General features: G+C 47.1%; 1 protein-coding gene across 1 annotated transcript in view; it reads right to left on the bottom strand.

The window, feature by feature from the left end:
- WWC3 (WWC family member 3) overlaps positions 1–26,420 on the bottom strand; it is a 107,825-nt gene that overhangs the window by 16,584 nt on the left and 64,821 nt on the right. Inside the window, 9 exon segments of the mRNA XM_037013425.2 lie at positions 50–242; positions 1,340–1,426; positions 2,154–2,228; positions 2,991–3,111; positions 8,035–8,600; positions 9,461–9,550; positions 12,425–12,667; positions 22,457–22,530; positions 26,095–26,241. Of these exon segments, the coding sequence (XP_036869320.2) occupies positions 50–242; positions 1,340–1,426; positions 2,154–2,228; positions 2,991–3,111; positions 8,035–8,600; positions 9,461–9,550; positions 12,425–12,667; positions 22,457–22,530; positions 26,095–26,241 (1,596 nt within the window).

Below are 26,420 nucleotides of genomic sequence, written 5' to 3'. Positions count from 1 at the left end.
GGACAGACTCAGGGGACACAGAGGGAGGCAAAGAAGGGGGCGTGCGTACCAGTAGTTCCTCCTGCAGCTGCTGAGCCACTGCGCACACATATAACTGAAGTGACTTCAATGTCAATGTGCTGGACTGCACAGGGATTCTGAAAACTTCATTAAATATCAGAAGGGCTTGGAATTCCAGAGCCTTCGAGCAGTAAGAGTTCGGTGTGCCAGAGTTGATTGGTGGCAAATAGACGCGGATGTGTCTGGAAGCAGAATGAGGGAGGAACAAGGAGATGGACGGAACGCTCACTGACAGGTCTGTGTGATCAAATGAACGAACCACACGCACCTGTACACTTGTTTCCCTATCTGGATGCCCCTGAGCAGAGTTTTAAAGTCTTTCAGTAAAGGTCTTTTTCTCAAGTAAGCAAGCCCAAAGAAGTTATGTGCCCCTGGAGATTGGGGAGAAAACTACTCACAAAGAGGCTTAATAGTTAGCAGTCACAACTTGAGACACGGAGGGTCTGCTTTTACCATCTTTTTGGGAAGACACCAGCACTGAGCTGTCCATGGCCCCCTGGCTCCCTCCACAAGCGCCTCCCGCCTTGCCTCCAGGCTGTCCGCCTACCGGCCCAGGTCTCTTGCCCTCTCCACCCTCAGCATGGGACTCAGCACACTGGAGAAGCCTAAGTACTGGGGAACACTGCCAAGTCCATCACCAGGGTGAGTGAAACCCCAGCTGAACCCTCAGCCACTTACAACTAGGCTACTTCCAAGACCTTTAAAGGACTAGCTTAGGAAGAAGGCTCCCAGCAGAGGAGTCCACCCTTGGGCTTGAACAGCCCGTGACAGGTATGCTCACCAGCCCCACCACCGGCTGAGTGGGACCCTGCACTGGGCGTCCATCTCGCCCAGGAGCTCACAGAGGGAGTACCTCCTGCCTGGTGACGACAGGTACTTCCTTCTCCTCTCCTCGGACAAGGATCCCTGGTCCCAGCCAGAGGCCTCTCCAGCTACCTCGTCACAATGTCACCTGAGCCCTGAGCCTGGGATGGGCGTTCAAGGCCCAAAGCCCGCCATGACAGGCCCTTTCTTACCTCGCTGCTAGTTAGGCTCCTTGCAACTGTGTCAAACAACTGGACCCTTAGAAATGTACAATCCTTTATATTTCAGACAGATATCTCTGGTATTTTGTTCCAAATTCAGGTTCCCAAACAGCCTTTTCCCTCCCCAAATTGCCAAGCAAACAGGTCAGTGAGCAGTGCTGCGTGGAGGAGGGCCCAGGAGAGACACTGGCTGGCTGGACACAGGCCCCGGTCTCCAAGGAAGACACCTGCACCCTTGCCGGCTGGGGGCTTACATTTTGCAGTCTTCCTTCACGGCCAGCCCAGCCAAGTTCTTCAGCTGGAGCACGTTCACGAGGAGACACTCACTGGCACTGTCGAGCCTAGAAAATAAGATGCAAGTTCACAGATGGCAAATTGCCCACGGTGGACAGAGCCTTCCACCTGCACCACAGCAGTGGCCCTGCACCCTGGCGTGTGTGTGCCACATCTGACACTACAGTCAGGCCTGGGCAGCTCCTGGCATCCGGGGCCAGAGGCCAGGGCTACTCGGAACACAGCCGGTCCCAGGTGGCAGGCAGCAGGGCCTGCAGCGAGAGCCTGGGCCGAAGGACAGGAGCGAGCCACAGCAATCTGGGCCGCCCGCGGCCTGCCCTGCCGGCCTGACCGCTCTCTGCTCTGCCTCCATGCAAACTGTCATTAGAAACCAAAAAGCCTCCCATGGCACACCACGGGGCTGCCGGCTCAGGGAGGAGGGGAGGGCCTGGCTCTCCAGCCTCCCTCACCAGGTCAGTTCCGGGAAAAACGCACCATCCCTTCCTGGCCCCAGCCTGGCCGCCATGCCCCTGCACGGAACCCAGCTCCAGGCGGTGCCAGTCCTGGCTGGGACGCTGCGTTGGACGGCAGCAAGGGAGCCCAGCGTCCCCGTCTCCCTTCCCTGGCACCAGTCCCCTGACCTGGGACCGCAGAGGCAGGAGAGGAGGCCAGGCCGTGGAGCAGCCTGGATGGCACAGGCCCTCCATCAGTCTGGCCCGTGCAGAGGGGTGTTGCCGGGGGTCCCATCCACAGACCACCTTTAGGAGCAACAGAGAGGGCATTGTCTGTACTCACAGAAGTCCGACGTGGATCTGGGGCCTCTCGTTCCCACAAGAGTCTCCATGCGCCGACTCTTCAGCATCTTCACTCCTGACAAACCAGAAAGTCCCAGGCTAACTCCACAGGGACCTGATTACCGCGTGTCTGGGGACGCACTCTCTCTAGTGTTAGGGTGCTTCTCACTGAAAACAGCTTTATTAAGTTGCAACATAAATTAGTTCTTTAAGAGACTGAGAGCGGGGTGGGGCGCCCCCTGGGGTCCATGGCCTGTCTCCCCGGGCCTCTGCCTACAAGTGCTGCTGTTTGTGAGGACATAACTTGGCATACCTCTCAAAGCCAATGGGACATTCAGGGCAAAGTTCAAAAATTAACTTTTAAAAAGCTGCCAAGAAATGAAATGTCTTAGAGATACCTGAGATGAAACAATGACATCAAAGATGTCAAATCAAAATAAAGCCCGGAATCCCAAAAGGTGTTTTCTCACTGCCAAGTGACTCCTCTAGCGAAGGACAGAAGGCAGGGAGAGGAAATTCTAATGAACGTCCTTCCGGGAAAAGCAGGTCTCCGCTGTACACTGGTTCTCCTTTTCCAACTGTAATGGGCTTCAGCCTCAAAACACCAGGGCCAGAGAGAAGTCGTCTAGACCCATGGAAGGAGGGCCAGCCTCCAAGCCACAGAAGCCAGTTTTCTCGGCAGGCTGCTAAGGCCCAACCTACCGAAATTGACAGAAGCCAGAGAAGGATTCTGAGGCACACGCAGTTTCAGGATGAAGTCTAGGTGTGGGTCCCTCTTAATGATAAACAGTAGCCTGTGCGAAGGCTGCTTAGGGCAAAGGTCAGATCAGCTTCTAACCTTTTGGTTGGTGGCTCAAACACCCCACTGTCGCTGGCTAGCGAATAATCCGACAGGCAGGCAGAGACCCGGCGCGCTCTCCTCTCCAGCCTCTTAGCACTGTCTTCTCGAAGAGTCACCGCTACAGATAAAAGACACACCCGGGGTCAGGAGGTGGCAGCCTGGGAGGCCATGACCACGGTGCAGAGAAATGGACACTCTAAATCAGAGCACACACGAAGTTGCTAAGTGTTCCAGACAGGACCTTACATGTACGTACATATGTTTAAATACACTGTGCTCAATTTTTTTTTAATGTTGAAAAATTTAACTCACAGGCTTTTAGCTACTCCCCGTAAAGCTCTTTAAACTGCCACAAATCTCTTTTCACTTTCTTAATGAGCATACAAAACAGAAGATGGCGGTGGGAAGCCCCTTCGCACTGCACTTTGAGAAAAGTCGTACTCAAAAGATGGGGAAAGAAATGTTACCCCAAATGTGGATGGCAGCTGCACTCCCCAAGCGGTGAGACTGGGCTACTTTTCATTCCTTTTTTATGTTTAGTATTTTCCATACTTTATACAATAAATGTATACTGTACTGGTTTATAATCAGAAAATTTTTTGTTTAATTATCCAAATAAGCCCTAACAAAATAGAGTAACTTTCAAGTCAGTGTACACAGCTGACCCCAGACTAAGCCTTTGAAAACATCTCCTGACTAGCTGTCATCTCTAACTACAGTATCCTCCTCAGCCGCCCTGGGGCCTGGTTTGCTTCCAGAATTGTTTTTCTGGGCTTTGCAAGCTCTCATTACTAGGCAGCATATTTTTGTATCATATCTATTTTAATCAAGGGCCAAAGATAACCACTGACATTTTCCCTTTGAACATTACATCAACTGCCTCTACTCCTTCCCTCGGAGCACCAAGTTCCTCTTCACCAAAGCAATATAAATAGGCACATAACCTTCCCATGCCAAGTGGGAATGTGCACACTGGCATTTCAATGTTTTCCAGAGAGGCATACTTGGTTAGAAAACAGGACTAAAACAGGAAGCCCCGAAATGATCAGGGTAACTCTCGGTAATAACGCAGGTCCCTCTGGCCTTTTTGTGCTTTTCTTCAGCCATCTAAGCTCTAGAAATGGAAAATCCAGACGCCGGTGCACCCTAACTTGAGGGCTATGTCACATCCATGACCATCTCTCTTTTCAACCAAATTATCATTCACACCCCAGTTAAATCCAAGCATGTTAAACAGCATACACACAGACGGGGCTGTCTGTGATCTTTGGTCTCATGATCACAGCTGCAGGCAAAGGCTGTCCTTCTGAAGGTCTGCAATACCAAGCCTGGGGACTACCCTCAGTCAGGGACAGAAGCTGGCTGCACTCTGGAGTCGCTGCTGGCACTGACTCTCCCAAGCCCAGCTCTTCTCGTCACCTCTGCCACATGGAAGGACCCCAAGCCCCAGCTCTGAACTGCAGACGGAAGGAAGCCCAGCAAACGAAACGGCACACTATTGCCATTCCCAGTCCTGACACTCAGCACAGTGCCTGGACATGACCTTGCAGTCCTTTAAGGGAAGACAGCCACGCAACAGTCCTAAGTGCTCCCAGCGAACCTGATGGTACAGCTGACATTTCTCTCTTCTTGCCATGGAAGTTGATGAAAAGAGAAAGAAAATGAAGGAATTAACCCTCAGTGATCCCAGGCTCAGTCCCCGCATTCAGGGGCACCTGGAGGCAGTTGAGGGAGGAAGTATGATCAGCAGTTGCCCTGGGTGAGAAAAAAGCACCCGGTGGGCCCCACACTCCACACCCCAGCCACCTGCTTTCAGGCTTCCAGGCAGCACGCTGGACCATGGTGCAGTGCCAGCAAGGAAAGGAATGGACAATCTCCCAAACATTCATTTAAAAACTCTCCAACCTTCCATTAAAGACAGACAGACAGACACTGAGGCCTAACGACATCAGCACTGCTCGATACAAAGGGAGAAAATATAATGAAAATCACACTGTGGGAAAAGCTGCCAGCTGGCATACTAAAACAGTGAAAGCCATTAAAGTCTGGGGAAAAACACATAAAGGAGTAAATACTTAAAGCTTTTAGAAAAGTCTGTACACAACTTGAGTCGCCACGATGAATGTTAATGTTGAAATAATAATAATAATAGTAATGGTAACTTGAGCCACATTGAAGTACTATAGGATATGCCCTTCTTGACCACACCCCGGACCATCACACGTACACTGATTCACTGCACAAAGATGTGCCCACAGCCTGACCAACAAGGTGAGGGAGAATTCCAAGGTCACTTACAGTGAATGTTTCTGCCCAGCCGCATGAGAAAAGAGATTAAAAGCACAAAGTGAAAAAACTACAGAATTTAGGCCAATAATTTTAAACAGAGTATGAACATAATAAAAATGTCAATAAACAGGTAAGCAAAGTCAAGTTTTTCCTGGATGTAGATTAGCAAATACCAATGGGAAATAGGACAAGATTTGAGAATCCTGACACATATGACTATTAAAGTCCCAGAAAGTTAAAACCCTAGTAAAACTCAAAAAATGTTAAAGATTTCAGTCTATTTCCCCACTCCCCTGCCCCGCCTTCTGTCCCCTCAGACTGATGTAGAACAAAGGAAAAAATCATTCCTACAGCTTGTCTCGTAGGTTTGGGCAAATCTGAATTTCATCTTAACTAAAATTTTATCCTGCTAAAACTTGCTTGAGATCACACTTAGATTGTACTATTCCTGGTGAAAAGTCTGAGGACACTTTGTGACCTTGGGCGTCATAAATGAAGGGTGGGGTGACACAGTGAGTACTGAGATCCTCCCAACTCAGGAAGCTGCGATGACTGCAGGCTAAGACATTCCCGCAAGCACTGGCAGAGGTAGGGAGTCACCCAGTGCGCATGCCGGAAGCTGGTCCCCCACCCAGTCCTCTGGGAGGGCCCAGCAGGACCCAATCACTAAGCAGTTATTTCAAGTTTGTAAGCGCCAGTCAACAGACAGGAGTTCACCACCCACTGACAGTATCTGAGGGTAGCACAAGCAACAATCGCCCAGTCTTTTAAGAAGTCTGAGCCATTATAATGTCCGTCAGAGGGGGAAGGAAAAATCCTAAAACTCAGAATCAGCACTTAAGTCAGCTCTTCTCCCTCCCCGCCTGTCCTTCCCCTGGCCCAAAAGGGCCCTTGAGCCTCATGTGGATTTTCGGCATAATGAGACAGATACTCTTATATCTCAACCTTTAAAGAGAGGTTGGGGGAAAAGGGGTGGAATTGAACAAGTAAGCTTGAGTGACAACAGATGTGCAATTCAGTCCTTATTTTGTATTTTCTTTTTTAAATGAAAAGAGTAAATGTGGAGCACTGAACCTGTAATTATAAAGAAGCACAAAGCAAATGAGGGTCACCTGTATATATGAATAACAGAAACAATGTATGGGGGGGTATGAAAGGTGTGTTTGCAAACACAAACACCAAGACCCCAAAGTAACTGAGATGCCGAAAAGCCAGGGGCTGCCTCAGACATAAGAGATCTCTGGTTAAACATGGAAGTGTTAAAAGACACTAGTATTTATTATTTACTAAAAATCCAGTGTGGTTATATATAAAAAACTCATGGGTAACAGAATGGTGGTGAATGGAAGAGCCCATTTTGGGTCCTTACAAACTTTAAGAAGATCTTCCTCATCACCTCACTCAAAGGCAGGGAAGCTGAGACTTAGCCAGTGCAGGGTTGCACTCAAGGTCACACAGCTAGCCAGTTCATGGGGCAAAGAACAGATTCCAGGTCTCTAAACTGTGAGTCTGAAGCCGTTTCCACCACACTACCCTAGCTGTGCATTCATGTTTTATTTGTACCCTTTGCTGCTAATCCACTCAACAGTACGTGACCAGGGTTTCTCAGCCTCGGCATGACCGACGCTTTGGCTGGATCACTCTGTGTGGCAGGGACTGGCCTGGGACTACAGGGTGTTGAGCAGTAGGGCTGGGGTCCACTCACTGGGTGTCAGGGGTGCTTTCCTGCCACCCCCCTCAGTTATAACAACCAAAAATGTATCCGGCCATTGCCAAGTATCTCTCAAGAGGCAAAAACTCCCCTGATTGAGCTCCACTGTGCTATATAAATTAGAACATGAGCTAACTTTTATTACTGTGCAAATAAAAGTTAATTAAATGGGCTGAACTTCAGGAATGAGAGACCATGTTCTTGATCTTCTCTAAAACCTAAGGAAGTTAAAGTTGCTAGAAGCTGGCTCAAAAAATCACAGTAGATCAAGATGAAAAGGGTTAAAGCCCAGGCGCTGCTTTGTGCACCAGCCATCAGCCAGAATATTTTCTAGAACAGCAGTTTGGTTTTCCATGTGGGCTACAAGCTGACAGATCCCGGCACCAAGTAGAAGCTGAATTAACAGGGACTGGATAGATGAAGTCCCCTGTGACTCAGTGTTTCTCGACTTAAAGAGCACCCGAGAGATCCAGTTGATAGAAATGACTGTTGCTTACTGGAACTGGAATGTCTTCTGGAATTATGCCAATTATTTTCATTTCTGTGTTTCATAAAATTATGTCCTTGAAAACTATAAGGACAAAGGATGAAGACAGTAAGTCACAGGGACAAAGGAAGTAGAGATTTCCACTGGGCTACAACCAGACACAGGCCCGCGTGCTGGTCTTAGGCAGCACATACAGAATGCTCCATCTGGGCACACACCTTGGGGAGTTCACTAAGGCCCTCTGAACATGCAGGACTATGTAGTTCTAAGTCTCATTTTCAACAATCAGGCACACCCTGAAAATGCGCAAACACCTGGTAACGACTACTTGGCCAATTCCAGTGACCTCTCCTAGACACAGACCAGCGGGTCCCCAGGGAAACCAAGCAGAAGAGAAGGCAGGTGCTCTCCCCGTCCTACCAACAGTCCTAAATTTAAAGCTCATTATGGAACTGAAGAGCCAGCTGGCCCAACGCAGTTGCACAGGATGTCTTCCTCAAATTCGAAACCTTTCTTCCCAGGGCTGGGAAAAGCCAGGACTGATCAATACTCACTTGTGCCCACAGGAGCAGCAGCCACTTGGGGTCCTCGCTCGCGAGGGCCTTCCCCGTCCCCGGGGAATCCGTGAGGCTGAAGGGACGCCGTGCCCTGCAAATCTTCCTCCCCCAAAGCAGAGGCCTGGGCCCGCAATCTGTCTAGGGTGCCCAGGCCAGGCACCTCAAGACCATCCCCCAACTGGGCCAGGGGCGAGTCACGGGAGGCAGGGAGGAAGGGTGTGTCCAAGGGTGAGCTCGGGGGAGACAGCGAGGACAGGGAGGAGCGGGAGGACAAGGATGCCAGGGACTGGGGCGTGTCCAGAGAACGCCTCTGCCTGTGGCAGCCCACAGGGCCCATGGGCTCTGGAAAGGGGGTGTCTCGTCCCAGGGAGTCGAAAGGAACCAGATCGAAGCGCAGAGGCTGGCCGCCCTCGGCGTCTGGCTTCTCGTACTGTGGAAGACCATAGATGTCGGTGAAGCTGACGGAGCTCAAGGAACCCCGGCTGGAGGCCAGTGAGCCCCGGCTGGAGGCCAGGGACCCGCGGCTGCTCCCCGAGGACACCGTCAGGGTGCTGGCAGACAGGCTGAAACGGAAGGGCCCAGAGCTATTAGGAAAGCAGTCTGGGGACCGGGGCTCAAGCCCGCTGCTGCCAGCTCAGCGTCTGGTCTGTTCCACAAGGGAACAAGACCTGCCTCATCCTCCCATTAACTGGAGCATGTCTTTACCCAGCTGTGAGCACTTTTAAGGCACCTGCATTAATATTTCCTTTGTTTCTTTTGAACGTCAGTAGACAGCAGTGGTAAACATCAAGGACTCATGCCTCAGTTCAAATTCCAGATCAAGTGCAGACTAGCTAAGCCCCTTGGGCAGGTGATCTGCCCTTTCTGAGCCTCCCATTTTCTCACTGAGACCGTGATAAGAGTTCCTACCTCGTGGCATCCTTAGGAGGAAAAACAGAAAGTAACACCTAAAAGCCTATAACACTCTGCTTCACAACAGAGTCAGTACTTGAAAGTAGAAGCCACTTCATAAGATTGTGTATCAATGATACCTTAATAAAAAGAAAATAGGAGCTACTTTTGAGCACCTGAATCTTATTTTAAATATACTCATAGCCTTTAAAAAACCCCAAATAAAAATGTCCACGTGCACACAGGCAGATGGATATATACACTTCTGAAGCAGTGAATTGTTACAAAAGCCTTGGATAAATCTGACTTCAGACTTGTTATGATGCAGCCAAGTTTGGTTCTCGTATTCCTTGAATCGTGTCTGAGCAGCTCCTCTTAAAAATCTAACGCACCCCTTTTCCATTCCGTGTTCACACCCCTTCAGGATCTGAGTTCTGGTCCGAGGAAACCAAGCTAAAGGGAATTACGAGGTTCTGGTCATGTCCGAATAACTTGGTAATTAGGTATAACTTTCTCTTTTAAGGTCACCTACCTTTTTAATTGGGACTGGAGATAGGATGTTAGGCGGGTCGCCTCTTCCAGCTGCATAAGTAGACAGTTTCTTTTCTCCTGAAGTAGAATCCTGTAGGTCACAAAACAGTCCATTGGTGGATTTCAAAGACAGTGAGTATATTTTCCTAACAAGAAATCCAACTATAAACTCCCCCAGACTGATTTTGGTTTGAATGGCTTAGTTATAAAAGGCATATCTAAGTCATACACGCTAAGATAACAGAACTATTTTTGTCTTGCTTGAAAATGTTCACCCAGCCCTCTGAAGGGTCCTGACACATTGTAGAAGCTGGAAAGATGGGAGGGAGGGAGGGCGACAGGCAAATCCTGAGTAGAGCATCCTGGGTCAGGTGGTCAAACTAGAAGTTCTGATCAGCCCCTTAAAAAGTAGCACCTGGAAGCTATACCACACACCCACCCCCTACGGTATTACCGTTCTTGGGCGTTTGAATGGTGCCTGATACACTGTAGAAGCTCAGTAGATGGGTTGGTGGATAGATGGAGAGCTGGATGAATGGGCAAATGGACAAGTGGATGTACAGATGGATGGGAGGATGAACAGCTACATGGACAGACAGGTAGGTAGGCATATGGATGGATGTGGGTGGGAGGGTGCGTGAGCAGATGGATGTGAGACTCGCTAGATGAAATCACATGCAGAGCACGTGGTAATTTACTGGAATCCTTGGAACAAATCAGATTTGCTCATTCTAAAGCACCCTTCTAGGCAAAATTATATGCGATTCTAAAATTTAGAATTAAAAGATTAGACACAAATAAAACAAAACAGCAAGTGTCACAGAGGTGGTGGTCATTTTTTCCTTCTTTTTACACTTCTGTCTACTTTATTATTTCTAAAATGAACTTTTTTCCTATGCACTAAGACCTCTGTCTAGAATAGAGCCTGACACATACAGGCTCTCAAGAAATAGTTACTGAATGAATGTAGGAATGAATATATTTGCCTCTAGAACGAATCAAAGCAATGGCATTGTAACATGTGCACTAGAAGGCACCCATCAAACTGGTTCTTTCCTTTGAAAGAGGAAAGGATCTACATCCCCCGTGCCCCAGTGAGGTTCACTAGCTCAGCTCACAGTTTCCATCTGACAGTGAAGACACTCAAGCCGAGCCACGCAGACTTGTACATCTCAGCTCTGAGACGCCCACGGGGGTCTGTTTGTGCCGGCTCCACTCGGGTCTCCGCTAGCACCCCTCAGGGGAAAGCCTCCTACTTCAGGGCCATCTGCAAGGACTTCCAAATCTCAAGCTCAAATGAAGGGAAGCTCACAGAGGAACGCACCTGCCTGCACCAGGCCCAGTACACCCCGGCCACAGGAGCCCCGGAAGGGCAGCGGAGGCTGCAGACAGAGTGCGAGAGAAAGAGCTGGTTTTGAAGGGCCTCACTGGCACATGTATGCCTCTCCTTGCCCAAGGCCCTCTAGTGGCAGCTTCAGGGGACACACTTGGGCCAATTCACCCCAGTTGAGGGCTCTGTGCCCCAGGACTGAGCTCCTGGGCTAGTCCCACAAGAGACCGCATCATCTGGGTGAGCTTGGGTGACCCAGCCCCTGAAGCCCAGCATCAAGGGTAACACCGGCTCGCGGGGCTCCGTGCATCTTGGATCTGTACCCTGGGCCACAGCACTCACGTGCGCTGGGATTCCCTCACGGCAAAAGCACCAACAGCCACAGGCACATGCGTGTAGGGTCCTGAGAAGCAGGTGGCATTCATGGGACTGAATCCACCCACTTTAAGAGAGAACCACCTGGAAGGCCCAGGCCCTCCCACCGAGAACATTCACAATAGAATGCCAAGGGCAGAGCAGAACGTCATGTTTCACTGAAATAATACCAAGGCACAGGAGCTCGGGCGAGGGCTTCTGTTCCACAGTCCCTTTTCAGGCCCAGAATCAACTCCATGCTTACTTCAAGTGAGGCAACAGGGCATCCTACCACCTCAGGTAGAGGACAATTCACCCCGCCCAGTCCTGTGAGCCGGACTCTCCAACCGCCACCGCATCCCACCAATGTGGCCATTAGCCCCTAATGTCATGACACAGACCTGTGTACCAATTAACGGTCGCTGTGCAAGCATAAGCAGCCCCCAAGAAATACAGACAACAATCCTGACACTTGGTGAGGTAGGAGCACACCTGTACAGATCAGGTGACTATGAAACTGTAGAGGATGATCATATAGAACACCTTGTGATGCTGCTAATACACTGAATTTTAAGGAATCACTAGGTTCAATAGGGCGGTGGGCTCTCCAAAGCTCAGCAGATGCCACACATCAGCTTCCCACAGCTGTGACATGTGGGAAGCAGGCCCAGGCTTCAACACAGCCCATGATCACACATGGCACAGGGAAACTGGCAACCCAGCACACAACAAAGAGCCAAGGACAGAAGACGCAGGACCTGTGCTGGCTTCACATGTCCTCTGCTGGGCAAGGACCCAAGAGCGACTGAGGAGGGGCACGTCTGGAAGCAGGCACATGTGGGCTGCAGGCTTTCCAGAGGGGGCACCAAAGTCAGAGATAAAAGTAAGCTGCACAGTGACGCAACACTGACGACATCAGGAACCAGACTCGGTGCACCAGAGCCATACCACCAGCAGCTCCTGGGCCTGCTGGCAACACGCCTGACCAGGGCACTGTCCCACAGATGTGGGCTGGGGCACCCCACACTGGGAAGGGGTGGGCCCCAAGTGGTGGCTTCCTCTGTCTCCCCTCACCCACTTCTGAACAGGGCCAGAAGCCTCAGGAACCCCAGTCAGAGCTGGCACCCCCTGCAGAAGGGAAGGCGCCCATGCCAGGCAGTGACCACCTGGAGTAATAACCGTGGCCTAGGCCCCGTGCAAGTTCTCCAATTCAGCTTCAGAGTGGGCTCTGTGCTAGAAGCCAAGTCCTGCCTGCGCCTGGCACTCTGGAAGGTGGCCCACCTTTCCGTGGCACCCTGCACAGATGTGGCCCGGGCTCGCTGGATCTCCTCCTCCAAGCGCCTCCTCTCCTCCTCCAGCCGGACCATGTCCTCCGGCGGCCTTCTCTGCTGCACGATGAGCTGCAGCTCCTGAAGCAGGGCCTCCTTCTCCTTGATGAGCTGCAGCCGGTCCCTGTCAGCCTCGGCCATGCCCGGCCATGGTTCGCTATCAAGCTGGGCCAACTGCTGCTGGATATTTGAGACTCTGCAAGAGATGAACATAGGAAAATCCATCAGCTTGAAATGTGGCCTTCATGCATTCTCAGCACCATCACATGAGTCTGGAAACTCACTCTGCTAAGTAAATACTGAAATTACGGCACCGAGTGAACCTTAAATGACAAAAATAAAGGACTTGGAACTGATGGATAATAAAAATGATGGGTCAGTTCTTTGCATAAGCTCCCCAAGTCTATGAGACTCAGGGTGACAGTAAGTGTATCATGCCTGTTTCAATGAACTGACAAAAAGGCCGCCACTCCTGCACTGTGTTGTTTTGGACTGGCGCTTTCTTACGTGGTGCTGTCCAGAGTGGGGCAGAGCAGCTCATTTCTCCCCACCCCCCAACCCTGGTAGGTAAACCAGCGCTGGACACAGGAGAGATGCTTCCAGCTTCACGCCTCCGCCGCCAAGCCCACCTGCTAACTGTGCCACGAGAAAGCGATGGGAGAGAAAGGCACAGAGCTGCTGATGAGAAAGTCCCTGAAGCCCGGGGCTCTGCACCTTCCAGTGAATGGTCTCCTGCACCCGACACCCTGACCGTGTGTGAAATTACAATGCCTTGCAAACAGCACATACTCCACAAAAGCTGAACAGATCAAACAGCGAACAAACATGTTAGCAAATATATGAAAGAATGAGTCAGCCCTAGTGAGCATGGATGTCAGCATGAGGTAAGCGGGGAAGATACAAAGCCCTCAGCCTCACTAAATGTATCAGCACGACCATCCCCCACGTGTAAAAATACAGACTCTATTGTCACTTTTCTTGTGCCTAAATTTCCATGTGTTGGCTCGGCAAACAAGCTGCATCACTGTCTGTGTCCTGAGGTATTGCTGGATGCAGATTAAGTGAGATGCATGTGGCTCGAAATTCCAGGGCAACCTGTCTAAGCAGCAGTAGTATGTTTTAAGCCCTGCAGGATTAAGTGTGGCTAAAGATGAGGGCTGGCTGTTGTTGGGCAGAAACATGGGACACTCTGCTTGACCTGAACTCAGTGCTGTGGAGGACAGATGTTGGCATACATGCCCCAAAACAAAATCCAAAGGCTTCTCTGTGGTCACAGGGAGCTGTGGAGACAGGGAAGTGGCCGGCACACGGGGCCCCATACCCGCTAAGGCTGCAGGTCTTACTGGAGTCCTTGACTGGCAGCCTCTGCCTCCCCGGGGAGCTAGTTACAAATGCCAACCTAGGGCCCCACCCCAGGCCTGCTGAATGCGACACTATGGACACAGGGTTGGGCCATCTGGGGTTTGGTAGTCCCTTCAGGTGCTTCTGATGTGTGGTTACATTTGGCGCCCTCTGCATTCAGGCAGCGCAGCCTGGGCTGGGGGATACTAACTGGCCGTGCAGCTCTAAGGGACTTGCATGAGGCACCATGTTCTAGGGAGGCGCCCCTCACTAGAACAGGAGTGGCAGGAGTGCTCCTGGGACTACTCTGTCCCGTGACTGGCGTGTCTAATGAGAATTAGACACAAGCGTGGGGCCTAGTCAGCTTGGCTGGGCCACCAGGCAAGACTCCTTCAAGTACCAAACCAATCAGAAAACCCAGTTATGAAAAGAATATACAAGTTATAATTTAAATGTATGCATTTTACTCAAGTCCAATTCCCCATGAAAGTAAAAAAAAATAGCTGAATGTCAGTAGCTTTATTATGAAAGTTTTCTAACTTAAAACTAATTTCCTGAAAATGTGTTGGAAAATGGTGCCAAATCATGTCACTAAAAAAATTAATGACAGAAGCAGCTGAAAAGGGTTAGGGCTTATGCATCCACCTATGTCTAATTAGTGTAATTAAAATTTATGGCAGTCATAACCAAAGCCCAAGGAAAATAGACTCCAAGTAGACCCATAAATAAGTTAGTGTCAAATGAGACATTATACCTGATGAAATTTCTGGAACATTCTACTGTAGATCAAGACACGTCAAAGGTAAGGAATAAATATAAAAGCGATGAACAAGAATGAGCAAATCCCCTGTGACCTCATAATTTTTTATTCCAATTTCTCTGGTCCACAGGAAAGCCTATCTGGGCCCAGCTAAAGTTAGCACTCTTACCTTGTAATATAGCTAATTCTCATACATATGCTACAGGCAGACATATTTCAAAATGCACTCCCTTTGAATTTTCTGAGGTTTACATGTGAGGAGATGAAGTAGAGTTAGCCAGCTCCACGTCAGCGGCCATCCTACAAGGACGGGTGCAAGCTGCTGAGGGCGGCAGGAGATCCAATCATAGATAATCCTACTTTTTCCAGAAAATCTCAAGTAAGGCCCACTATCAGAAAAACGGGGAAAATGCATGATAGGAAGAGAAGAGGCAAAGGGCAAATTTCAAAAGGTCTGCATACTGCAGGCATGAATGAAATAGTTCAGCAGCCAAACTTCAACACTACCGTAACTTTCCAAAGCTTGCTAGAAAAATATGTAAGGACATATGGCAAGGGATAACCTCCATAAGCAGAAATGAAATCTGGATGAAGCTGACTTCACACAACCCACCTGAAAAAGTTGTTTGGGCTGTGCTGAATCCTAGGCAAGCCTTTCTGTGCTGAGGAATAGTGCTTTTTAAAATAAATGTCAGTGATGCAAATGGTTACATGCTCACTTCAGAGCTATAGATGAATCTAGAAGAATACTGGCATATTGCAAAGTGGGATTTCCTTCCCAATATCCACACTCCAGATGCAGACATTTGGTGCCTGCTCTCAGCTGGGTCAAGTGGAGTACATGTTTCTATCTGTCCAACTGCAATGGAAGCGAAAGGCTCTAGAAGGATTCCTTCAATGATTTCTTGTACATTCACCAAGGGATGGCCAAGATGGCTTTGCCGTTAAAACAACATGCCTTGTCTACTGTGCTGCTGGCCTGGAAACAAGCCATCTGCAAGGAGGGCCCTGTATGCGTTAGGGTTACCAGAAGAAACAGACTTTCCACTAAGGCCAGACACAGATGTACAGAACTACAATGCCCCCCTTCCACACCCATGCCAAACAGTTGATCTGAGGGATGGAACCCCAATCCTGCAAGGGCCATCATTCCACTTCTGGGTAATAAGAGAAAATTTCCAGAGAGATTTTTTTCTGAAATACCATTTCAATGCAATTAAATGGACAGAAGCAAAGTGAGGTCATGATTAAAGTTTGCAAAAAAACGCACAATTTCTCCAAGTTCATTTTTAAGAGAATTAAGAGCCACTTAAAAATTGGTGAGGGTTGTTGGGTTTTTTTTTCCTACAAGTCAATTGTATTCTTTGTTGATTCTTATTTCTGACAGGTAATGTGTTTAATGGCCTATATATAATCTCTCACAAATGCCTTTAAAAGCTTTAAAATATATGTCCCTGTGCTCATGAGAGTGAAGAAATGGAAGCAAATCCTCAATCAAGCATTTAGGTTTCATGTTTATTATGTGATTTCCCAATTCTATTCCCTGAACAGATATAATGCAGACAGAGGTAAAACATGACTCATTCTTCCCTTACTATTTTTGCCCAAACACCTTTTCTGTTACAACCCAGGCACTATTAAACCACGAATGGAAACCTGCACTTATGCTGCAGAAACTGCTCAGACCCTCACACTTCACATGGAAATCTTCAGTGTCACTGGCAGTTTTCTAAGGAAAAATGCGCTTTTAATATTACACAGTTTTGAGGCATATTTTACATGCCCAGAGTAATCCCCAATTAAATTCTGCAGTCCACTATCAAATTTCACATGTTCCTAAAATACTGCTGCTTTCTGGAACAGAAACGGAACTCCAGGCAAGCCACAGTCCCATTTGACAGTGATGAGATGGGCCGGGTCCCAGTGCCACATTCCAGGCCACAGTGTCAGCTTAGAGCCTCCTGCCTTCAGAGTCCAATTACAGCTACAGAACTGATACTTCTGGCATTTTCTCTCCTTAGCTTTCTTTCTATAAATACCACTTAAATGAGAAGCAAAAGCCCAAGGAAACCTCCGTGGAGATCTAAGTCAGATGGACTATGAAATTACTTCAGCTGATTGAACCAAACATCAATAAACCATTCAGTGTCCATTCAGCTCGTCCCTTTATTCTAGACTGGAAATTCAACAATTCTGCATCTAGAGAATATGGGGTAAGAAGGGTCTGCGAATAGCCCAATATCCCTCCCTGGCCTCACATCTTTTCCCCATTGAACATACAGATCGTCAGAGAGGGACTTCTTTAAGTGAAAAGCAGACCATGCCCAGGCTTCTTTCTTTTGGCCTGAATGGGGAAGATGGAGCTACAAGAGCCAGAATGCTTGTGTGTTTATCTTAGCCATGTTCCAGCCCCACACCCAGATGCAGAGTCACCTGAGAAATGAATGAAAAAGCCATATGATTGACCAATTTCAACTGGAACCCTAATGCTGCACAGGCTCCTGACAGTGGATGGACCGCAGGACCCATCCTGGCACCCAACGCTAAAATGCGGAGAAACCGGATGGGCCACAGGCCTTGCTCCTATCTGGACTCGGAGTGTTTCTACGGCAACAGCTACAGTGTGCGCACAGTTCTGGAGCAAGTGCTATGAGGTTAAAAATAAGAAGCCATCTGCCTCATTGGGATTGCTTCAAGAAAACTTGCTCCTCGGAATCGGCTTTAAAAAATTCTAAAATTTTTCACCAATAATGTGAAAATATTACTATCACAAGGTCCTTTTGGGAATCCAAAGCAATGTTCCTTGAGGGAAAGAAAGAAGCCTGAGCTGACAACACAGCACTTGTTGCCCTGACAGTAGTTTGGTCTACCTGAGTCTCTAGAAATCACCACCACTTGGAATGATGAATCTACTTCCACAAACTTCCTTTAACTCCTAATACATACGAAACACCTCACTGTTCAGAACACTGCAATTTGATGGTTTCCCAACTCCAAAAGACAATCTCAAATCTAGAGACACATGGAAAGAGTTCTGTGAAATACATTAACGCATAAACTTCTCTCACTTAGAAGTGGCCAAGCCCAAGAGGTTTTGCTAAGGGTAAGGAAGCTACCCTCCACCCAGGTCCTCATAACCTGGGTTCAGTAATGTTAACATGGGTTCTAGATTTAGCTCCGGGCAAAGAACTGCTCACTACTGCTCTCTTTCCAAGTCTGCATTGTTCTAATCATGTGTCTCATTTAGAGGCAGAAAGAACACACAGGAAAGGCAGCTGAAATAAAATCTCTGACCTGGTGCTGGCTGACAGCTCTGGAACCCAAGGACACTGACCCACTAACTTCCCCATGCCTAGCGGGGGGGGGGGGGGGGAGGGGGAATGCAGGGTGGTCCTGACCATGCCATGAGGTGTGTGGGGTCCAGCACCTTGCCAGGAGCAGCTGGCAATTCTATGACCTACAGTGGAGCAGCGTCCCGGCCTGAACTCAGTCACCAGTTAGTTAAGCCTTAACTGTACGGAGCAACTCCAGTAACTGGAGGTGGAATCTCATTAAGCCCTGGGAGTGCCACCCCACCCGGATCCGGAGTGCCTGACAAGGGGCGCTGCACTTGCCTGGGGGCGCCTAGGCCAACAGGCTGAGGGCTCTGCCAACACGAATGCTTCCAGGACATTTTTAAGCGGCTTAGAGTCCAGTGAAAGCAGCAAACTAATTATCAGAATCAAGACCCGCCTTCTAAACAATCCGCCACCACCAGGCCAGCCCTGGGAACTCTCCCTCCTCACTAGGCTCCTCCTTGAATTCCAGGGATCACCGCCCACGTCACACTTCCCACGGCCCGGCCCATCCTCTCTAAGGAAGGGGGAGGAGCTGATGGAGGACAGCCAGCTTTTCATTTTCCCAGGCCTTTGAAAACACCCAACTCTCATCAACTACGGTCATTATTTCATAAGAGAAAGCTGTTTTTACAGAAGAAACTATCAGAATAAGAGTTCTTTAAAAGGAGAAAAAAGTAAACCGGGTTTATACAAATCTGATGCTGCCCTTCTCTCCCGTGCACTGCAGACCAGAGACACCTCGGGACAGTGCTCAGGAAGCAGAGGCCTGTCTGTCTGTCCACCCCCGGGTTCCGCTTCTCTGTTCTCCTCCTGATGCCCTTTGCCAGCCCCTCTTCCTCTGCTGCAGATGCCCGGGTAGGGAGTGTTTTCTGAGGTTTTCTTCCTTTTCTGCCCACTGCAGCCAGACTCTCAGACTGTTTACTGCGCCCCTCTGGCCAACCTCATCCTCACCAAGCCAGTGACTACTGGACTTTCTCCCGACTCGGTCCTGGATTCTCTTCGTTTCTCAGTGGATTCTCTCTCCTGAGCTGGGCTCAGCCCCTCAGTGACTTGGGTGCCATCTATATACTGGCAATTCCCACATGGGCACCTTCAACTGCCCTGCTGGACATGCCCCCATTTGGATGGCTCACGCCTAACTTTCCCAACTCAAAAGACCTAGGATGCACAGCAAACCTTTCCAAGGCCCTCGTGGGCCCCCATGATGGGGTCCTGCCCGGGACTGATGGTATCCTCGCATATTTCTGTCTGCTGCAGAGGCTAAAGACTATATGTGATTGCATCACATAAACCACACAATTTCTTACAGAGACCTGGAACAGGCAAGCACTGGATAGAAGTACCATCTCCCAGCCTCCCAGGAGCGTCTGCGTGCTCCTGCGGGGTGTAAAGCTACTGCAGTCACCAACACAGATTAGCTGTTGGGAAATCAAGTGGAGAATGGCCCCACTAAGACGTCGCAATCCTCCACACAGAACAGCGGTCCTCAGCCCGCCACTAGTGACCTTTGGGGTGGATCATTCCTTGTGTGGGGGCATCCTGTGTGCTAGAGAATGTGGAACAGCACCCTGGGCCTCTGCCTACCGGATGCCAGTAACACCTCCCCTAGAGTTATGACAACCCAGAATGTCTCCAGATACAGCCACAAATCCCCTGGGGGGTTAAGTCCCTACTCCCCCTATTGGGAACCCCTGTGCAAGTGGGGAAGAGACAGGTCATGCTTGCCCAAGCCACTCCAGGATCATCTTGACAACCCACCTCTGATTTTTAAATGCCAATGAGGCCCAGAAAGGCATTTCTGAGGAGCCCCCTGTCTCACAAAGGTTACAATGCTGGGGACAGGACCCTCCTCTGTGACTGCAGTGAGATTCCTACTGAGGTTCTGGTGATCCGGAAATCCTACTTTCATTTAAAAGGTACCAATGAAGTGCATTGTCCTCCCCTGAGTAATTTTCTTAAATATTCAACTTTTCCACATTTAAAAGGTTACTCACTGTGTACCAACAACACCATTTCTAGAGAACCAAGAAATCTATGCTATGTTTGGTAAATATTACAGCAGAACATGTAACAACTTTGTTCCTAAGTGTAGCAACCATCGATTTCCTGTGTTTTAATACAGCACAGCAAATTCCAGCACCCACATTGTGCAGTTCCAGTAGAAACATGCATGAATGAGCAGAGGAATATTCCAAGACAGGAGCGCCTGACAAACACAGTGAGCTCAGGAGAAGGGATGCATGATACATGGAGAATATGACCATAGAGACAGCGGCATGACTGAACGGTCTTGGCGGCCATCTGGGTGGAAATTTAAAGCCCACAATGAATACAACGTGAAAAGCCAGGAAGAACTGAGTATAAAAGCTTTGAACAAGCAGAAGCCTATGTGAATTCAAGCTGGCCCTCTTGCAGGGAGTCATATGATCTGCTTTTGTTGCTATTTTTACATTTTCTAAAAAGGCAACAAAGTGGATTTCCAGACATGCATGAATGATACAATATACTGAGCAGGCCCCACTATTTAGCTTCCAGAAAGGAAGCCCTCACCCTGCTGAGCATTCCACTGCTTCTCTCCTACCCCTCAAGACAATAGTTTATATGTGACTGAAGAAACTTTTTTTTTAGAAAGATGTGCTTCATAGCTTTCTAAAGCATATATTTTGAAATAAATTGGTTTTAATACTTTCTCCCAAGGGCACAAAAGTAAGTCTCTAGAAAGAGGGTATGAAAGCTAGAGCAGGGACATACAAAAAATACTGTACACCTAGCAAAGGACACCATCAATAGAACCAAAAGGCATCCTACCATATGGGAGAATATATTCATAAATGACAGATCTGATAAAGGGCTGACATCCAAAATAGATAGAGAGCTCACGCACCTCAACAAACAAAAAGCAAATAATCCAATTAAAAAATGGGCAGAGGAACTGAACAAACAGTTCTCCAAAGAAATACAGATGGCCAACAGACACATGAAAAGATGCTCCACATCGCTAATCATTGGAGAAATGCAAATTAAAACCACAATGAGATATCACCTCACACCAGTAAGGATGGCCACCATCCAAAAGACAAACAACAACAAATGTTGGCGAGGCTGTGGAGAAAGGGGAACCCTCCTACACTGCTGGTGGGAATGCAAATTAGTTCAACCATTGTGGAAAGCAGTATGGAGGTTCCTCAAAAAACTAAAGATAGAAATACCATTTGACCCAGGAATTGCACTTCTAGGAATTTACCCTAAGAATGCAGCAGCCCAGTTTGAAAAAGACAGATGCACCCCTATGTTTATCGCTGCACTATTTACAGTAGCCAAGAAATGGAAGCAACCTAAGTGTCCATCAGTAGATGAATGGATAAAGAAGATGTGGTACATAGACACAATGGAATATTATTCAGCCATAAGAAGAAAACAAATTCTACCATTTGCAACAACATGGATGGACCTGGAGGGTATTATGCTCAGTGAAATAAGCCAGGCGGAGAAAGACAAGTACCAAATGATTTCAATCATCTATGGAGTATAAGAACAAAGGAAAACGGAAGGAACAAAACAGCAGCAGACTCACAGAACCCAAGAATGGACTAACAGTTACCAAAGGGAAAGGGACTGGGGAGGATGGGTGGGAAGGGAGGGATAAGGGTGGGGAAAAAGAAAGGGGGCCTTACGATTAGCATGTATAATGTCGGGGGGGGGCGCATGGGGAGGGCTGTGCAACACAGAGAAGACAAGTAGTGATTCTACAGCATCTTACTATGCTGATGGACAGTGACTGTAATGGGGTTTGTGGGGGGGACTTGGTGAAGGGGAGAGCCTAGTAAACATAATGTCCTTCATGTAATTGTAGATTAATGATACCAAAATAAAAAAATAAAAGAAAAAAAAATACCATGCACCTGTGAGGTTACACATGCCACCTCTGTGGTTTGCCCATGTCCCATGGTTAAGACTGGGAAGGAGAGAGGGAATGACAAATTTTGAAAGTGCACAGACAAGGCCTAGTCTCAATTTTCAGATGACAAATGATTTACAACACAGGTGAATAGAAATGACTGCGTTCAATTTTCTCCATCAAAATGAAATAGATTAAGTATCACCATCACCTGTTGGTTAATTTCTTATTAAACTGTCTTTTAAGCCAAGATACAGGGCTTTTTCCATTAACCTACAGAGTCAGAAGCCACATATAGAAAAGATTAAACAGTTTTGCTTAAGCTGGTCTGAGGGACCTATGCTCAGGCAGAAGGAAGGGAGGGATGGAGAGAGGGGCTCTGAACTACTGGAGGAAAAGGAAACCTTTAGAAGGCTCTATTTTTACTAAATCATGTCTTTATAACTGTTCACAATATTGAGAACTTCACATTTAAATGTACATGAAGTTTTGTCATATGCATTAAGAAGCTACACATAAATGAAGATCCTTTATTTTGAATTCTATCAGACACTAATTTCCAAGTAAAAGTGGACAATCACACAGTGGAACTCAGTAAAACCTGAAGAAAGTAAGCATAAGGCAAGATTTGAAAAAGGAGCTTCTTACCTCTTTCTGGCTTCCTCATACTGCCAATTAAGTCTGACTCGGTCGACAAGTCTTGTTTTATCATCAAAGACAAACTTTCCAGAACAAAGGGGAAAAAAAAGAAAGCAAACATTAAAAACTTATTATAAAGGTAGAAAATTCATTCACACTTTCAGCAACAATGAAGAATATTTTAATTCATCTTTCAATTTCCATTTTTCAAAGGTGTGGAAAGAAACACGCCAAATAATACTCAGCAGCCACCTCTGGTCGGTGGGGAGTTGGGAGGAGGGAGGGGAAGACCTTTGCTTTCCCAACACTGGAGGATTGTTTTTAAGCATGTATGTTCATCTACTGCGTAATTACAAACAACAACAAATTAAGTTTTAAAATAAATAGGGAATTACTTAGTAAAAGTTAATAGGAAGGCAAAAGAAATCCATCCCATTTTGTGCAGTATCATCTCTCACTCCTATTATCAACACAAAATAAGCATGTTCTCCTAAGAAGTCACAGGATCTAAAGAAGATGGACTAGCTACGCGAGGCATGGGCTAAGAACTCCTTCGAATGTTCCACCGCATGTCAAAGAATCAAAGGTAAAAGGAAAGAAAGCAAGACGTGGAAAAGCCTGGGATGGGGCACATCACATAGGAGCTGGAATTGGAATGCAGTACTCTGACAGGATCACGAGTTGTATTTAAATATTTTCATACCAGTCCCACTGAAGTCAACAAATTCCTTAGCAAAACAACAAAAAAAATGACCTATGCAGGAGGTAACTACAGCTAACCTTGGTTACTTCTTCCCTCATTCCTGGAAATACACGGCTCTAGTTTCAATAAATTGGCTCCAGCTGTAGATTTGACCTTACTAGACCACATATTAGGGCCACCAAGTCTTTCTTTTTAAAAATAACCTCATGTCAACAAATATTTGAGAATATTCTGTTGGAATGATTAGTCATGAATTTATTGATACAAGTTTTGGTATTTGTCGATGGGGTATTTCTTTACATCTCTATTGCTTTGAATGGCAAGATGAAAATGCCTTCGGAGGGACTAAGCATTCTCCAATGGCATGCATTACAATTTTGCACATTTCAACAGCTTCATCCAATGCCCCCCTCCATGACTTCCTCAAAAAAAATTTATTTAGTCTACAGCATCACAGCAGCTCCTGAAACTCTCTATACTGGAAAGAACTGCTCATCACCTCACCACCATGTTTGTTAGAGACCCCCCACAGTTGGTCTTCATCAAGACCAACAAATATCATTTTCTAAACCTCTTCTTGATGCTGTTCACAGGCTGCCAAGTTGTTTTTGCACTCTCCTTTGAGAATAAAATGGACACGTTAGTCAAAAAAGAAGAGACCTACAGCCAAACAGATCCAAAAGGTTCCTGCTTCACAGTTCCTATTAGCCCTACAGCATTCACCCCAACTGCTAAATCCCAATTTAAGCCTGTATTGCTTACAAATCTATGCTTGCAAAATCCTGTGCTCGAAAAGCACATCTGATGATATCAACACCCATACCACAAAACTGACTCAAAGCAATAACTGAGATATTAATAAGATACTAATAACTGAGATATTAATAAGTGAGACTTGATCCATGACTTGACCATAACCAATAGAATACAACAAAGATAAAGGGAAGGCATTTCGATTGATTAGGTTACCAAAGACTGACTTGCTAGGAGACTCAGTTTGCACACTTTGATGAAGCAAGCTGCCACACTGGAGAGGTATGACAAGGAAGCAAAGCCCAGTCCGGCAACCTGCGAGGAACTGAATCCTGTGAACAATCATATGAGCTTGCAAGTGGACCCTTCCCTAGGTAAACCTTCAGATGAAACTGCAGCCCTGGCTGACACCTTGATTGCAGTTTTGTGAGAGCCCCTAAAGTAGAGGATCTAACCTAGACTCCTGACCCACACTGTAAGTGTGAAGTAATAAAAGGGTGCTGTTTTAAGAGGCTAGGTTTGGGGGTAATTTGTTATGCAGCAGTAGCTAACTAATACAGTTATAGCTTCTTGACATATTTTTCTATAACAACATGATGTAGTAAAAAGCACAGGGGTTTATGGATCAGAGATGTTGATTCAAACCCATACCTGCCTCTCTCTGGCTACGTGACCTTGTAACCTGGCACCTTGGTCCCTTCACCTGTCACAGGGGATAGAAACTACTTCAACTGAGAGAACAGCCATGAAGTCACCAACCCAGGGCCAGCTCCACCAGACTCATCAATAATGATAATTTATTGCTGGAATTATTACAATAGCATAATCCACCACTTCCCACCTGACATTTTTAGAAAGTCTTACTTGAACCATTAGGGAACTTTTGATCTTACCTGTTTCTCTCAAACTGGTATACAGTCTCTAAATTCTAATTCTTACCTTATGATAAGAAGCAGTGAATTCAATGAATCTTGTACTTTCCTTCCCTCACACCTAATCTTTAGGCAAAAATGCCAGACATTCTTGACTTACAGACTCTTCTTTGTATCTTATATAGATGATGATCACATTTTTAAACTAAAGATGCCTGGTCAAAATGTCCAAGTGTATTTTTAAGAACAATAAAGGGGAAACTGTAAACAAGGCCGTTCCAGGATGTCCAAGACAAAAAGAGTCACTATTTGTTATTTTATACTCCCCTCAAAGAGGCACTATTTGCCAAAATTTCAAAATGTTAGCTAATTGTTCAAGACCCAGAGTTTTTTTGTCAACTTTTTGTCCTTTCTTTTTCCCCCTCTTTATTTATTTAATTTTGGGGAGGCTATTTGGCATTCCATTGTTATCCTTACTTAATAAGCCCCAAGAAAAAGAAGCCATCCAAATTGTTTTTCCATTTGTAACAAATAAATGTCAAGTTCACTCAATGACATTACAAAAGCGGTGTGTCTGAGTATTCGCTGCCCTGCTTCCTGCTTCAAATGATAATCGCTGACTTTATGTGGCTAACTCAAGGCTTCACTAGTTGTCAAAAGGGGCATTACGAAATTCTTCCAAGTCCCAAACAAAATTAATTTTAATTCAATTTCCTGACGTCCTTTTAAAAGAATACGAAACAGCATCAAAGTGTAAGCCAAGGGTGATACAGCCACGAAGCCTTCACGAATCACTGGTTTAAGCCAGAGATCAGCAAACCATGGCCTGCAGGCCAAATCCAGCCCATCCCATTTTTGTGAATGAAGTTTTATTGGAACACAAACCATGCTTGTTTGTTCACAGACTGCCTGTGGCTACTTTTGCTCGACAGCAACAGAGCTGAGCACTTGTGGCAGAGACTGCATGGCCAGTAAGGCCCCAAACAGTCACTCTCTGGACCTTACAGAAAAAGCTAGCTCATCTATGCTCTGAGAAGTCATATGGCTGTCAAAAAAATATCTACACTCTCAAAAGGATGCTGCCGCCTTTAAGGATCCAAATGACAAGGGCAGACGTAGTAAGCAATTCAACTGCCTCCCAGGCCACTGAGCCTTCACAGTTGGATGTGAGAGACAGTATTTTTTCTTCAAACTTAATGGCACAGAAGCCAAAAAATTTCTGAAGAGAAAATGGAAAATTAAAACAAATGAGTGACAGCAACACAAAAGCAGCCCTTTTCTCTCTCAGCACCCTCAGTTCTTGCCGCCAGTGAGCATACCTCTCCAATGATGTCGGTCTGAGACCCAGCATCACAGAACTGTTGCGGTAAGGAGTCGCCGAGCACACCGGGACGGTGAGGAAACTCTTGCAGAGGGTCAGTAAGAGCAAAGCTATTCTTGAAGCCATCAGTAAGCTTGGCCAGGCTCTGGAACAGAGTGAAACAAGCTCCTTAAACAGAGATGGTTAACACTTCTCTTCCTTCTATACGAACAGTCCTTTGATTCTGGCTCCAGGTCAGCAGCTTCACTACTGAAGAGCTGGCCCACCCCAAGCCCCAGTCTCATTAAGATTTAAAGAAATGTCTATTACCACGTGCACCTCTAA

This window comes from Manis javanica, chromosome X (assembly GCF_040802235.1).
Source record: "Manis javanica isolate MJ-LG chromosome X, MJ_LKY, whole genome shotgun sequence".
NCBI lineage: Eukaryota > Metazoa > Chordata > Mammalia > Pholidota > Manidae > Manis > Manis javanica.
Note: the sequence above shows the minus strand (reverse complement) of the source record. Positions and strands in the feature narration are given on the sequence as shown.